Here is a 17,015-nt window from a genome sequence, read left to right as displayed (position 1 = left end):
GTGAAATTTAAAACTATTCCGCTTACTCATTTCTTGTAATGTGTTCTTATTCTCGTTGTTTTTGTTTGTTTGTTTTTTGTTTTGTTTTTAAATTAAGCAGTGGTATGATTAGTCAAAGAAAATAATTTCATTTCATTTTACTACTCCAAAGCTAATAGTCTGGATTTTTATTTTTATCAAAATTGACTAGGTGTTACAGCAATAAAATGGACTCATAATCCAGATTAACTGATAAGACTGGGAAGCAAGAGTTTTAAGGCATTTTCAAATAATTTAGATTAAATTTTGGGTGTTTTTTTTTTTTTAAATAATCTTTATGGACTAAATGTTAGGAGAGTCCTTTTTCATTATGATTCTAATGTTATACGTTTATGTATGTGTAGATGTTAAAAGAATACCAAAATGGCTGTCTTTATATGCAAAAAAAGAAAAATCAGATTTCATGTCTTTAAATATAGATAGAGGTTGAAAAGTATAGATTGCTTCTTGAAAGTTTTAATACATGGTGTACCCATAGTAGGTTTACAGTTGGGCATATGCAAAACACAGAGTTTTTATATTATTATTTATTATTTTTTGTATTATTTCCCTTACAAACAACTGTAAACCTATGTTTGCCCTATCCTGTATAGTAAAAAAAATAGAAACTAGGTACTATTTTATCCCTAGGAAATCTCATGTATGTGAGAATTGGTAGGTTGCATTCTATAATTGGTAGGGATGTTTTCAAATTACTCCTTTTAGGGCTATTACTGATCATCATAAATTATCTTGGCATATTTTCCAAAACTTGCCTTTCTTTATTATGTACAGTGCCTGCATCTATTGTTTTATTTACAAGTAAAGTGATGTGTAGCATTGGTTCTTCCCAGGTCAATTCAAAATGCACATTTTTCAGGCAATTATTTCTTAGTTTATTTCCCACCAAGGTTTTATCTTGTTCCATGGTGCCAATACTTCACAACTTATATTATAATGCGTCTCACTTGGATCTGACCAATAATGATGGAGTAATTTATTGGTAGGGGATTCCTTTTCACGATATCTTCCTGGGAAATTACCTACTTTAAGAGGTTGTGCTACCTAAAATCTTTTACATTTGCATCATCAGTATTTCCTAGATTGCTTGTCTCCAGGCTCCAACACAAATACCTAAAATAAATAAAGCACCATTTAAGTGAAAAGTGAAAAATACCTTGCTTACCCTGTTTTGTCTTCCCTTTGCATTTGCAGATGTCATCCATACCGTAGGGCCAATAGCAAGAGGCCATATTAATGGTTCCCACAAGGAAGACCTTGCAAATTGCTATAAATCATCTCTGAAGCTGGTGAAAGAAAATAACATCCGATCAGTTGTAAGTACTTTTGTGTTCCTGGTTTCTTATTCTTTTTCAGCCTTTATATTTTGGAAATCAGTCTTGTCCAAAATGAAGGTAGAAAATCATTTCCAAAATTCTGAAAACTGAGTTTAAGAATCTTAGTGATGTCTTCTGTTGGTTATCAGGGCTTCACTTTTCTGATGCCCTAAATATTTGCTAAATTGTTCATGATGTTTGGGGATTTAAAACATCATGAACAATTTAGAATTCCAGAACTGGAACCATCTCATCTATTTTCTCTCATTTTGCTATTATCTTTTGAAGAGTGCATGTATGTTTTTACTTGACGGTTGTTATTCTTTTAGATTTATTTTTCTTTTCCTGAACTAATATTCTCTGGTTGGGTATGCCACATTCCTTCTAAGTTTTATCAATTTAGACAGAGAGAGTTCAGAAAATGTGGATCTAATCTATTTCTTTACCAGTAGGCTGAGATGAAAGGCAGTTTTCTCTAGTTGGATTTAGAGGTATTTATTCACCTGCTTTTCTATTAAAGCATGTACTACATTTATTACATGTCAATTACACCAGGAAAATAAAACTATGAGAAAAATGAAAGGGTAAACACACAAGAGTGAGTTAATGTGGGCCGAATCCCTTGAGTCTTTTCACAGAGAATTAGTCTTGAAATTGTGGGGCAGTTAAACAATTGACTTCTTAGAAGGTTGAATGGATTGGCATTGCCCTGGAGTTCACAAAAGTGGTGGTTTTATTATTTGCATGAAGAAGCATTGAGAGTCAGACACACTTAGATAACTTGATCATCACTGTATTTTTCATGCATGATTATAATTATACAGTCACTTTTTCAATGTATGTCAGTGAGTTTGCTTAACATAAAAATACTTTTTGCAAGGCAGTTATATAGCCTTTAAAATCTTTGCATAATTATTAATAGAGCTGGATATTTTCTTTCACTCTTTGATTTTTTTTAAAAAAAGTTCTTTGTAAGTGAGTCAATTAGACCATTCTGTCTTAGAGGAGAAAACTCAGGTTCAGAGACTGGAGCAAAGCAAACTACTAAACCAGTTGGCTAATTTTGTTCTCCATAGGAAAATAAAGAAAATCTAAACAGGTGTGCACATTCAGGGGGTAATTAAAATGTTCTCAATATGGCTTATTGATTTAAAAAGGCAAGGGGCTGAAGTGTTCACAAAATAGTTATGTATAGACATTTCAACTTGGAAAATATGGACCTTGAGACCTGAAGAGAATTTACTAGTGAATTCAATGACATCTCTAATCTATACTATCTAATAATAGACAAACATGGTAATTGACCATACCTTCGCTACACTCCCCATTGGCTAATCAGGGCAATATGCAAATTAACTGCCAACAAAGATGACGGTTAATGGCCAACAAAGATGATGGTTAATTTGCATATGTCGGTGCAATGCTGGGAGGCGAAAGGGTAAGGATGGAAGAAACCACCTGTTGCTGACGGTGATCGGAAACCCAGGCAGCAGGCAAGAGCAGGGTGGCAGGGCAAAGGCGGCCTGGGGGAGAAGCCCCTGGCCCATGATTGGAGAAGCAGGGCGGGTCAGGGAAGAGGCGACTGCCGGCAGCCACCTCCCGCTGTCCCCCCTGGCCGGTATTTGGAGAAGTACCTGTATTTTTTTTCAAAGTACCTGTATTTTTAATAATTTCTTGACATGGTAAAACAATTTTACATTAAGATCCAAGGGTGGTGGGGTGAGGAGAAGGAGCAGCAGAACAAACCAACAAAAAGGGAAACAGAAATGCATGGTGGAAGGGATTTGAAGGGTGGGTAGGGGCATTGCCCAACTAAAATGCAATTGGTTTGTTACTGAGTACTATTCATGGGAAGACAGCATCCTGACTCCTTCTCTATACAGCATATTGGGAGTAAAAATGATGCATCCAGGTGGAAATATGATTAGGGGTTGGAAGACAGACAGGAAAAGAAGAAGTCAGAAATAAACACGGAGAGAGTCCCTGGCTGGCTGGCTGCAAATACTGACTCTCCAGTAGTGATAGAATAAAAAAGTGGGGGATATCTCTGGAAGATTCAAGAGATAGGAGGCAACTCTTCTATGGTTTTGAGTTGCCCAGCAGATTTCCACATACACACGTGTACACGCCTATGTTTGCATGCACACACATATACACATAACTGACTGCCCTCCCTAGAAGCATAGAAGAAGAAGAAGCCGCCAGAAGAAGAAGCCACCTGCCTTTGGTCCAGGCGCCAGCGCCTGCAGCTGGCTGCAGCCCAGGAGATGGACAAGCCACCCGCCCGAGGTCCCAGGCTGCAGCCATCTGGAGAAGCTGCCAGCCCTGTGGTCCAGGGCGCCAGTGCCTGTGGCCAGGGAAATAGGTTTCCTCTTCTCTTACTGCAGTCATTACTTCAATATTCCCCTTCTGAATTTCTCTCCTGTACTGCAACCCAACTCCACTTTTCATCGGAAGGATACGGAACAGAGAGGGCAGTGTTAAAAGCTTACATTTTTAAGCCAGTAAGGTTGGCACTTAAACATATAAACGGAAAACTAGAGTCCTTAAGGTAACAAAGGCTACAAAGGACAGGGACAGCGCATGACCTATTATATCCAGCAATCTATATGGGGACTGAAAACTTTGCAATAATGACAATTAGTGAAGATATGGATCAACTAAAATAGTTGACAGGGACAATTCTTCCATCTTTGAAAATATATATATCAAATCTGTTTAAATAGATTTTCATCTGCATAATATAACACATTCTGACAAGACCACCACCACCACCAATGTGGTCAGTGTTGTGCCCATAAGTGTTTAATAACTGAGGGACATCCCCCACCCCCGAGTGCAAAAATTTTTGTGCACCAGGCTACTAGTGTATATGTATAAGAGCCCAGCAACAGAATGGCGGAACAACCACAATGATCAGTCACTATGAAGCACACTGATCACCAGGGGGCAGGCACTCAATGCAGGAGCTGCCCCCTGGTGGTGAGTGTAATCCCACAGTGGGAGTGCCACTTGGCTGACTGACATGAGCGGCGCTTCCGCAGCAGAACAGCTGCTCAGTGGCCGAGTTCACAGCCGCTCAGCTGATCCGGATGAGTGGCACTCCCACAGTGGGCTGATCCCTGCAGGTCACACCCCCCCACCAGTGCACAGATCCATGCACTGGGCCTCTAGTGTGTAAACAAATAAGAAGAGTTTAGACTATTAGAAACAGTATAAAAATAGTACCTATTCTTTTGATCTCTTCCCCTTACCCCCGCCCTCCCCTACTTTCCTTCTGGGGATTGATAGCCTGATCGCTGTTTCTCAGTCTTTGGGTCTGTCCCTTTTCATCAGTCTATGTTGTTCTCTATAATCCACAAATGAGTGAGATCATGTGGTATTTATTGTTCTCTGACTGGCTTATTTCTTTCTTTTTTTTTTTTTATTATTAGTTAAGGTATTACAAATGTGTCCTCATCCCCCCCTTTAACCCCCAACCTCCCCCCCACACACAAACTCATGCTCCCATCCCCCCGTTGTCCATGTCCATTGGTTTGGCTTATATACATGTATACAAGTCCTTCTGTTGATCACTTCCCCTTACCCCCTCCCTCCCCTACTTTCCTTCTGGGGATTGATAGCCTGATCGCTGTTTCTCAGTCTTTGGGTCTGTCCTTTTTCATCAGTCTATGTTGTTCTCTATAATCCACAAATGAGTGAGATCATGTGGTATTTATCTTTCTCTGACTGGCTTATTTCACTTAGCATAATGCTCTCCAGTTCCATCCATGCTGTTGCAAAAGGCAAGAGTTCCTTTTTTTTAACCGCAGCATAGTATTCCATTGTGTATATGTACCACAGTTTTCTAATCCACTCATCTGCTGATGGGCACTTAGGCTGTTTCCAAGTCTTAGCTATGGTGAATTGTGCTGCTATGAACATAGGGGTGCATATATCCTTTCTAATTGGCGTTTCTGGTTTCTTGGGATATATTCCTAGGAGTGGGATCACAGGGTCAAATGGGAGTTCCATTTTTAGTCTTCTGAGGTAGCTCCATACTGTTCTCCACAGTGGCTGCACCAGTCTGCATTCCCACCAGCAGTGCAGAAGGGTTCCTTTTTCTCCACATCCTCTCCAACATTTGTTGTTTGTTGATTTGTTGATGATAGCCATTCTGACAGGTGTGAGATGATAACGCATTGTCGTTTTGATTTGCATCTCTCGTATAATTAGTGACTTTGAGCAGGTTTTCATATGTCTTTCTGCCTTCTGTATGTCCTCTTTCGAAAAGTGTCTATCTAGGTCCGTTGCCCATTTTTTTATTGGATTGTTTATCTTCCTTTTGTTAAGTTTCATGAGATCCCTGTAAATGTTGGAAATTAAACCCTTATCGGTGGTATCATTGGTAAATATGTTCTCCCATGTAGTGGGTCTTCTTGTTGTTTTTTTGATGGTTTCCTTTGCTGTGCAAAAGCTTTTTATTTTGATGTAGTCCCATTTGTTTATTTTCTCTTTAGTTTCCATTGCCCTAGGAGCATTATCAGAGAAGAAATTTCTTCGGCATATGTTTGCGATTTCGCTGCCTGTGGATTCCTCTAGTATTTTTATGGTTTCCCGTCTTACGTTTAAGTCTTTTATCCATTTTGAGTTTATTTTTGTCTATGGTGTGAGTTGGTGATCTAGTTTCATCCTTTTGCATGTATCTGTCCAATTTTCCCAACACCATTTATTGAAAAGACTGTCTTGACTCCATTGTATGCTCTTGCCTCCTTTGTCGAATATTAATTGGGCATAGTGGTTTGGGTCGATTTCTGGGGTCTCTATTCTATTCCATTGATCTATATGTCTGTTCTTGTGCCAGTACCAAGCTGTTTTAAGAACAGTGGCTTTGTAATACAGTTTGATATCTGGTATTGAGATCCCACCTACTTTGTTCTTTCTCAGGATTGCTGCAGCTATTCGGGGTCTTTTTTTATTCCAGATGAATTTTTGGAACGTTCGTTCTAGATTTGTGAAATATGCCATTGGTAATTTAACGGGGATTGCATTGAATCTATAAATTGCTTTGGGTAGTATGGACATTTTGATGATGTTGATTCTACCAATCCATGAACACGGTATATTCATCCATCTGTTTATGTCTTCCTCTATCTCTTTTTTCAGTGTCCTGTAGTTTTCAGCATATAAGTCTTTTACCTCCTTAGTTAAGTTTATTCCTAGGTATTTTAATTTTTTTGGTGCAATGGTAAATGGGATTGCTTCTGTAGTTTCACTTTCTGTAAGTTCACTATTGGTGTAAAGAAATGCCATGGATTTCTTAGCATTAATTTTGTATCCTGCTACATTGCCGAATTCATTTATTAAGTCTAATAATTTTTTGATGGAGTCTTTAGGGTTCTGTATGTACAGTATCATGTCATCTGCAAATAAGGACAGTTTTACTTCTTCTTTTCCAATCTGGATGCCTTTTATTTCTTCTTTGTGTCTGATCGCAATGGCTAGTACTTCCAGTACTATGTTGAACAGGAGTGGTGAGAGGGGGCATCCCTGTCTTGTTCCTGTTTTTAGGGGGAATGGTTTTAGTTTTTGCCCATTGATTATGATGTTGGCTGTGGGTTTGTCATATATGGCTTTTATTATGTTGAGGTATGATCCCTCAATTCCTATCTTGCTGAGAGTTTTTATCAAGAAAGGGTGTTGGATTTTGTCAAATGCTTTTTCCGCATCAATTGATATGACTATGTGGTTTTTTTCTCTCAATTTGTTTATGTGATGTATCTATTCACGTTTATTGATATGCGGATATTGTACCATCCTTGCATCCCTGGGATAAATCCTACTTGGTCATGGTGTATGATCTTTTTGATGTACTGCTGGATCCGATTTGCTAGGATTTTGTTGAGGATTTTGGCATCTATGTTCATGAGGGACATTGGCCTATAATTCTCCTTCATTGTATTGTCTTTATCTGGTTTTGGGATTAGGGTGATGTTGGCTTCATAGAATGAGCTGGGAAGTGTTCCTTCCTCTTGGATCTTTCGACATAGTCTGAGGAGGATAGGTTTTACTTCTTCCTTGAATGTTTGGTAAAACTCCCCTGTGAAGCCATCTGGCCCCGGGCTTTTGTTTGCTGGAAGCTTTTTGATTACTGCTTCGATTTCCTCCATAGTTATTGGCCTATTGAGATTTTTAGATTCATCCTGGTTAAGTTTTGGAAGGTTGTATTTATCTAGAAATATGTCCATTTCCTCCAGGTTGTCTAGTGTGTTGGAGTAGAGTTGTTCATAGTATTTTCTAACAATCCTTTGTATTTCTATGGGGTCTGTTGTTATTTCTCCTCTTTCATTTCTAATTTTGTTTATTTGGGTCCTCTCTCTTTGTTTCTTGGTGAGCCTGGCTAGAGGTGTATCAATCTTGTTTATCCTTTCAAAGAACCAGCTCTTGGTTTTGTTGATCTTTTGTATTGTTTGTTTGGTCTCTATGTCATTTATCTCTGCTCTGATCTTTGTTATTTCCTTCCTTCTGCTTACAGTGGGCTTTTTTTGTTGCTCTCTTTCTAATTCTTCGAGTTGTAGAGTTAGGTCATTTATTCTCATTGTTTCTTGTTTCTTGCAGTAGGCTTGTAGAGCTATGAACTTCCCTCTCAAGACTGCTTTTGCTGTGTCCCATAGGTTTTGGATTGTTGTGTTTTCATTGTCATTTGTTGCCATGATGTTTTTTATTTCTTCTTTGATCTCACTGGTGACCCAGTCGTTGTTTAATAGCATGCTATTTAGTCTCCATGTGTTTGATTTTTTTGGATTGTTTTTGTTGTAGTTGATTTCCAGTTTTATGCCTTTGTGGTCTGAGAAGATACTTGATATGATTTGAATTTTCTTGAATTTGAAGAGACTTTGTCTGTGACCCAATATATGGTCTATCTTTGAAGATGACAAATGTGCACCTGAGGAGAATGTATATTCTGTGGCTTTGGGGTGAAATGTTCTGAAGACGTCAATTAATTCCATCTGATCTAGTGAGTCATTTAGGATTGATGTTTCTTTGCTGAGTTTCTGTTTAGAGGATTTGTCCAGTGGCGAGAATGGGGTGTTAAGGTCCCCTACTATGATTGTATTGCTGTCAATCTCTCCCTTGATCTTCTCCAGAAGATTTCTTACGTATTTGGGTGCTCCTATACTGGGTGCATATATATTTACCAGAGTTATTTCTTCTTGTTGGACTGCTCCCTTTAGTATTATGAAGTGGCCTTCTTGATCTCTTTTTATGTCCTTCACTTTGAGATCTAATTTGTCAGATATAAGTATTGCTACCCCGGCTTTTTTTTCACTTCCATTGGCCTGAAAAACCTTTTTCCATCCCTTCACCATCAGTCTGTGTGCGTCTTTTTTTCTGAGGTGGGTTTCCTGTAGACAGCAGATATATGGGTCGTGTTTTCTTATCCACTCATTTACCCTATGCCTTTTGACTGGGGAATTTAATCCATTTACATTTAAAGTTATTATTGATAGAAACTTGTTAGTCGCCATTTTTGTTCTTTACCGCTGCGTTCCTTCTTTGTTTCCTGTTTTTTCTATTTACAGCAGACCCTTTAGCATTTCTTGCATTGCTGGTTTGGTTGTAATAAACTCCCGTAGACCATTTTTGTCTGTGAAGCTCCTGATTTGACCCTCAATTTTGATTGATAGCCTCGCTGGGTATAGTATTCTTGGATTCAGACCCTTCCTTTGCATAACTTTGTATATTTCATTCCATTCCCTTCTTGCCTGATGTGTTTCTGTTGAGAAATCGGTCGCTAGTCTGATGGGGGATCCTTTGTAGGTAACTTTCTGTCTCTCTCTGGCTGCTTTTAAGATTCTTGCTTTGTCGTTGGTGTTTGCCAATTTAATTATTATGTGCCTTGGTGTCGGTCTTTTCGGGTTCATTTTGTTTGGGACTCTGTGAGCTTCTTGGATTTGTGTGAGTTTTTTTTCCTCCCTATATCAGGGAAATTTTCTGTTACTATTTTTTCAAACAGGTTTTCTATTCCTTGCTCAGTTTCCTCTCCTTCTGGCACCCCTATTATTCGGATGTTGTTTCGTTTAGCATTGTCCCAGAGTTCTCTTAGGCTCTCTTCCTGCTTTTTAATTTTTTTTTCTAGAAGCTGTTCTGTTTGGGTATTTTTTTCTACCTTGTCTTCTAGCTCGCTGATACGGTCCTCTGCTTCTTCTAGTCTATTGTTGATGCTTTCTATTGAGTTCTTTATGGCAGTGATGTCGTTTTTCATTTCTTCTTGGTTTCTCTTCATTTCCTCTTGGTTCTTCTTCATTTCCTCTTGGTTCCTACACATATTGTTGAATTGGTCTTCCATTCTTTTCATCCACCTTATGGCCATTACTCTGAATTCTTTCTCTGACAGGTTGCTTGCCTCCATTGCCTCTATTTCGTTTACTTCCTTTTCTGATGATGCCTGTTTTTCTTTCATATTTGGGTTGTTTCTTTGTTTCACCATTATTTCTCTTCTCAAGGTGTTTGGTTATGTAGTTCTCTCTCTGCTGCGCTTTCCGTGAGAAGAAGCAGTGCTCGTCTGAGTTCACGCAGTCACGCTGCTTGTGATCCCTTGTTTCCAGGTTAGAAGCTGGTCTCTGGATGCCGGCAACAACCACCCAAGATGGCGCAGTCAGTACCTATTCTTTTAATAGGAAAAAGAAACATTCCAAACTAAGATGATTGTAAAATAATCACATCTACTATTGCACTACTTGCTACCATTACTTAAGAAGATGGTGAATTATGAAGTTAAACTAACTTTTATCATGGCCTGCAGATGGACTTAGGCAATACTATAATCATTTTGGGATTTGTAGGTCTACCTTAACACCTTTGGTGATGATTTTGAGGCTATACATGTTACTGGGATAAAATTAGCAGGCGGTACTAAACTGAAGTTACTCCAATATTAATAAGTAAAAATGGAGATGGAAAATATCTGCAAAATGTGAAGTAAATGTTCAGCTAAATTCATCTCCATGTTATGGCATGATTGACTGGAGTTGCCATTGAATGTCTTGAATCTTATTCATAAAAATAAAAAAAAAAATCCTCTTTCTCTTTCTTTCTTTCTTTCTTTCTTTCTTTCTTTCTTTCTTTCTTTCTTTCCCTTCCCTTTCTTCTACTCCATTCCTTCCTTCTTTTTTTTTCCTTGAAGGAGGAAACTGGCTTTCTACTTTACATGGAATGCTGTGTTCTTGAGCAACATTGCAAACATAATGCTAATGTCATCATGTCCTCCTTATTAGGGGATTACTAGAAAATTCTGAGAAATATGATTGACTGAATAAGTGTTCTATAGTATAGGCTTGTACTCTGTAGATTAATCACACTAGATGGGGAGAGATGGTTGTTATTAAAAGCCTGCTTGTGAAAATGGAAGAAAAACTTAACTTGAGCTCATTTATATACATGTCAAATAAATTTCTCATGAACCCAGAGTAGCTTAGTGTTTGCTCTACCAATTATCACTGTGTAACCATGGACAAGTCATGTCAATATATTGTAGCCTTGGTTTTCACATACAAATAATCTGTAATTTATTTCTGTAATCTCAGAACTAACTCATGAACTATTATGGGGAGCAGTGGAGATAATGAATATAACTAAAAAATGTAACTCTCTATAAAAGTATTTGTCAATATCACTTCAAGTATAAGATAGTTTTCACATTTTTATGATTTGTCAAATTTAGGAGATTGATATCATTCTTCCTTTGAATCTGTTTTAAAACCAGACATCTAGACGTTAATCATATCATTCGTTGATGCTTTTAAACCAGAACTATGTTATTATAAAGCATTCAGTTAGTCTAGTTGAAAAGGAAAATTCAATATCTTCCTCCTCCAGTGTATAGAAAACCTTATTCTCCCCTACTTTGTCTTTCTTCCCTGTGAATTTCCTTTACTACGCACACAAAACACTTCACTTCTAGTCACCAAATGTGTGGAGGTTTTAACCCACACCAAGCAATTCTCTGCAACACCAGCTGGGATTCCTATAATTTAACTCAATTCTGACACTGTCTACCTGGAGATTGAGCCAGCTCTCAAAGATTAGGGGCTCATTCCCACAAGATTGCACACATACACACATACACACACACACACACACGTGCACGCTTCACCTGTGCCTCTGATCAAAGGGCTCTAGATGGGAAGTTTCTGTGACCCCTTTCTTAGGTTCAATGAATTTCCTAGAGTGGCTCACAGGACTCAGGGAAACACTTTTTACATCTGTCAGTTTATTAAAAGATATGATAAAGGAGGCAGATGAAGAGCTACGTGGAGTGAGGTGAGGTCTGAGAAGGTTCTGGGCACAGGGCCTTCTGTCCCCACTGCGTTGAGGTGTGTCACATTCCCAGTGTTGATGTTTGCCAACCTGGAAGAGCTTCAAACACTGTACTATGGGATTTCATGAAGACTTCCTCATGCAGGCATGGTCAGCCATTAATTCCATTGCAATCCCCTCACCTCTCCGGAGGATTAGTGAGGCTGAAAACTCCAAATTTCTAATCACGACTTGCTCTTTCTGGTAACCAGTGCCCATGAAGAGTCCTCTCCCTTCTCTCCCCAGAGTTGCTTTATTGAAACAAAACATGATCCTGTTTCTCTTAGCATTTAGGAATTTATAAGAATGTTAAGACTCTGTGCCTGAACCAGGGATAGAGACCAATATCTACTTTCTATTATCTCATAAGACACTTATTTAGGCAGTTAAATTATTATTAATATTGTTAAAGACTATTAATAGCATCTTATTTGTATTCATTAATAACACCACCAACTAATGTCTATTGACAGCACAAAGCATATCACACTTTTATTGCTCAGTAGATGAATTAAATTGAATCGAATCGAATCGAATTGCATTATACTAATCTTGTAACACCATCTAACTACCTTAAAATTGTGATCTAATTTTTAACTTTTCCAAAAAAATACCCTAAAATTATTATTGTTTCTCCAACTATATTTTGTTTTAGAACAAAGCTACAAAAATGAATAAGGAGTAACCAGTTAAGAGGGGGTAGCAGATATATAACAAATTAGCTATGAACCAATATGGTGAATGCCATAATGGGAACATATTAATCTATTGGTCTGTGCTGCAACTACAAATAACCTCAAAGGCTTGGTGACCTACATTCAGAGACCCTGGCTTGTAGACTTTCCATGCTCTCATAGCTGTACTATCTGGAACTGACAACCTCTTCAGCCATAGTACAGAGACTTTGCAAAATCACAAATGAACTTTTTTACTGTCTTAGCTCAGAAGTGATACACATCATTTCTGTTCTCATTTTAGAGACTAGAACTATTCACATAGCCCTGCCTACTACAAGCTGGTCAGAGTAATGTCCATGAATTAATGAACTATTTGGTGGGCACCAGTTTTCTGCCAAAGTTAAACCAAAGGATGTGGGATCACAGTAGAGGGGTCAGAGATAATTGTTTTACTCTAATTTCTCCAAAGGAATATATTCTTCAAGTTTTTATTGGAGGTAAAGCAAATAATATGGCCATGCATTTATTTAATAAATAGTAACACCCACTGTGCACCAAGCTATTTTTTAGGAATCTTCCAGAGAATATAATGGTGATCCTCAAATGTAGGATTTGTCTCCATCTCCTGACCATCTTGACAAATAAATATAGAGACAATCATCTTGTTCATTCTATGATTTAAGAGTATTCTCTTGTTCTCTCATCACTTTTAAATATCTTACCACACATGCCTGAAATTCCATAACTGATGTGTAATTTAAGATGGTCAGACATTTTTCTTTCTCTGCAATTTCCCTTTAAAATGCAAATACTCATGAGATTAGAAGATAATTAATTTTCTAATGCCTTAATATGAAGGAATTTATCAAAGTACTCCTCACTTTAGCAGGATAAATTAGAGGATGATAAAAGGACCAAGCGTCAGCCTGCTAGGGGAAGAGACTGGAAAGGGACTCTGAAGGGAAGTTAGGAGAAACAGGAAACAAAGTGGGAAACAAATTTCACTTACCTCCTACTTTTTCTAAAAGGAGATACTTTTTTAAATGGAGAAGAGGGAAGTGATAGCCATACATAACTATCTAGAAATAAGGTAGTTATTCATTTGCTGCATGTGACATTTGTGGATAAATTTTCCCTATGAAAAACATAATATTCCTTTTAATAATTTAGGACAGAAAATGTGCTTACATGACTTTTTCTATTCATTGTTTTTGGTGGCTTTTAAAAATGTACACCACATGTTTGTTTTAAATGTTAAAAGAATAAAAATAAATTCTGTAATATATTTAATGGTTTATTTTAGAGTGGCATGCCTCTTCTATGAATTATTAATTAGCACAGTTTTATTAATACAAAAGGATGTTTAAATTTAGGATTTTAATCATGATTCTCATTCCAATCTTACCATAATTTCAAGTGAAAAATCTGACAATAGTCCATGCTTCCTAGACCTAGTTTGTGCAAATATCTTATTCCTTACAATTTACTTCCAATATTATTCAGATATTTTTCTCTAACCATGAGTTTCCCTTGGGGAAATTCAAATATATGAAAATCTACTCTTATATGCATTCTTGACAACCTTGAGAATGTTCATTCCAGTATAGGCAAAAATATAAGGCACCATGAGGGGATAATTATAAATAGAATAAACTGGAAATGAGAATAAGAAAAGAATAGATGAAAGATAAGTCAGGAGAGTGCCGATTTTCTCAGTAAAACCTTAGGAAAGAAAGATAGATGTCAAAAAAATAGATACAGGTCTTAGAACCACAGTATTCCAATGCGTGCATGTGACTTGAGAAATGAATAATCAGGATAGTAAAATAAGTAACTAAATTATTTTGACATCTAGGACAATATTGTGTCCTGAGAAAATTAAAAGGTTCTTATGGAATTGGTGGAGGATGATTCATATGCAAAATATGCACTTGCATGTATATTACCTAAAACAGACAAATGGAAATTATTCATATTGGTGAAAACATAGGGATAAGTATAAGGTTGAAGGTAGAGAAGGAAAATTCCAATTGAGCAAGACTGGTAAATGGAAATAGCAATAGTGTACCCATTTACCCATTATAACTTGATGCTGATGTATAGGATGGCATAGATATTATCTTATATATCACCAGAGGCCTGATGCATGGATTACTGCACATTGAAAGGAAATTAATTAGAAGGTGGCCAAGGGGTGGGACTGGGCAAGATGGGCCAGACTCGCGCTGGAGCCTACCTCCCATGGTCCGTCCCTGGCTGACTGTACCTAGGGCAGCCCCGGGGCACAAAGGGCATATGCAGAGTGTTTGGGGTCCCTCTGAAAGGTGGGGTCCCTTGGCCTGGCCTTTGGGGATCGGGACAAAACCGGCAGTGCGACATCCCCCGAGGATTCTGGAGTGCAAGAAGGCACGCTGAAAAGTTGCTGTAACTTGAGCATCTGTCCCCTGGTGGTCAGTGCATGTCATACCTACCTGCTGGTCTGCCAGTCGCTTAACCTTTTATATATATAGATGTTGCCTGTATTCTTTTTGTATAAGTTAGCATATAAATATTTTATAATGATTTTTATAAGTTATTCTTAGCCTCTATTTCTTTTTTTACAATATGATAAAGCATTTCGCAATGGCAAATTCTTCTACTACCAGGTTCAATTTTAGGAACTGAATCCATGTCATTCAAAAAAGATCACAGTGATTTATTTTCTCAGTATTAGTTAAAAGGCATGGGTTCATATTGGTCATTGTTATATATTTCAGAAAACTCTTTTTAATTGACAAAATATAGTGTCCTCAGTTTAACATTCTTTGAGGAAGAACATGAAATAAAATAGATGTTTTTACTAAAATGATCATAAGCTAAATATAAACCAGATATTATTTAGATTAAAATGATTTTCCATAAAGTATAACTAGTAATTGACAAATGAATTTGGTAGTTTTATGTAATTATGGACAGATTAAAAGTTGAGCATTTGTTTAAATGGTATGTACCACCGTGATTGTCATATGAGTGTTGTGCTAGATGATTTGTAGAGAGGAAAAGATTGTAAATGTTCACTGGTAGGAGACACCCAGTGTCACCCAGTGTCAAGAGATCCCTCAAAGTTGGGTGATACATCCTCCATGAGTCATAGATTTTAAGAAGTGATATCTTCCAATGGAAGAGACGATAGACATACATATTCAGTGCTACCTCTAGGCATTTTGGCAATAGGCAACTCTGAAATTCTGCACTTAATTGTTTCACTGTAGTGTAGATTTTCATTGTAAGGAGTAGTCAAGTGAATCTTATTTTCTTATACAAGTTCCCTTCTGAGAAGGTTGCCATGGCAATGAGTTCTCAGCCTGAAATTCTTAAATGCTGGTTTTATTTCATTATCTGAGTTTCCATTACAGGCCACATCAATCAATGCAGTCCTTTCCTCGAAGGCTTCTGTAGCCTTAAAAAAACCTGACCTTTTCATTTGTCACCTCCGTTCCTCTGCCTAACTTGATATCACCATTTCCCAGGCAGTTCTTCATCTCAAATACCCTCTTCTGTGGAGGGTCTGCTTGCTCTTTTCCCATTTCTTTTTGGCAACTTCTAGTCTTGGTTCTCAGCTATCTCATTTATAAAGGATGGTGCTACGTCTCTGTGTCTTTTCTAGCCAGGATTCTAACAGCTGTGTGGTCAATGATACTATTAATAAGTAACAAGAACAAAAGCACTTTACCACTTGTGCTTCACTGTACAGTTTGCAGCAGTGCATCCCTATGCATGATCTCATTTGTTACTCAGATCCTCTACCGGGATGCCTGTGTTTCTCTGGTTTAGCCAGAGGGGAGTGGGTGATGCTAAATCAAGACTTTTCCTTTCTCTTTATTCCCTAAACTCACCTTTCATAAGGTCTCCTAAGTGGGCATCAAGGTACAGAATCTGTAATAATATACCCATCAGGTTATTATTACTGGAATGGCAAGTGACCAAGGATGGACATTAGGGAAGAGGAGGAGGAAAAGCATGGAATGATGTCAAACTCACAGATTGTGCCTGGGAAACTTAAAATTATATACTCAAACCCAGATTTGTATATACTGCACAACTTATGTCTCCCAGTGGCCACATCAGAGAGATGATTTGAGTTAGGGAGACCATTTAGTCATGAAACGTAGTAATGAGAATAGCTAATATTTTTGAACTCTCAGTTTATGCCAGGCACTGTGTTTTACTCATTGAATCTCAGAACAAATCCTGAGTTAGAGAATGTGGTTTCTTTCACTTTATAGATAAGCGATACGAGCCAGAATGACCAAAAATAAATTACCTAAGGTCTTACCTCTAACAAAAAGCGAAGGTGGGATTTAGACGAAGGGAAGTCTAAATCCAGCAGCTGCAGACACTGAGCTGCTCCTTTTTCCTTTCCTCTGCTGTGCCACTAGCATGTTGTGGGCAGGGCCAAGGATGCTGCATGTTGAGGGCTGACCAGGAGTACATGGAAAAACTATCTTTCATTCCACAAAATATTTTAATGTTTTTCTGGATGGTCATATAAGTAAAAACTTATTTATGAGCAATGGGGTATATAAAAAATCCTCTTGCTCTTCATGTATTACTGAACTACCATGAAAATTAAGGGAAGCTTAGGCTTAGCTCAAAATTTTACCAG

The 17,015-nt window shown here is 37.7% G+C and overlaps 1 protein-coding gene across 4 annotated transcripts in view; it reads left to right on the top strand.

Annotated features, from left to right (window-relative positions):
• Positions 1–17,015, top strand: part of MACROD2 (mono-ADP ribosylhydrolase 2) — a 1,902,899-nt gene that overhangs the window by 1,110,324 nt on the left and 775,560 nt on the right. For all 4 annotated transcript variants that reach the window (XM_081097752.1, XM_081097753.1, XM_081097754.1 and 1 more), the window contains one exon: positions 1,234–1,355. In XM_081097752.1, the coding sequence (XP_080953878.1) occupies positions 1,234–1,355 (122 nt within the window). The remainder of the gene's footprint in view (positions 1–1,233; positions 1,356–17,015) is intronic.

The sequence above is a fragment of the Myotis nattereri genome (assembly GCF_964212035.1).
Source record: "Myotis nattereri genome assembly, chromosome: 8".
NCBI lineage: Eukaryota > Metazoa > Chordata > Mammalia > Chiroptera > Vespertilionidae > Myotis > Myotis nattereri.
The sequence above is the reverse complement of the archived record's forward strand: the minus strand, read 5'-3'. Positions and strand labels throughout refer to the sequence as shown.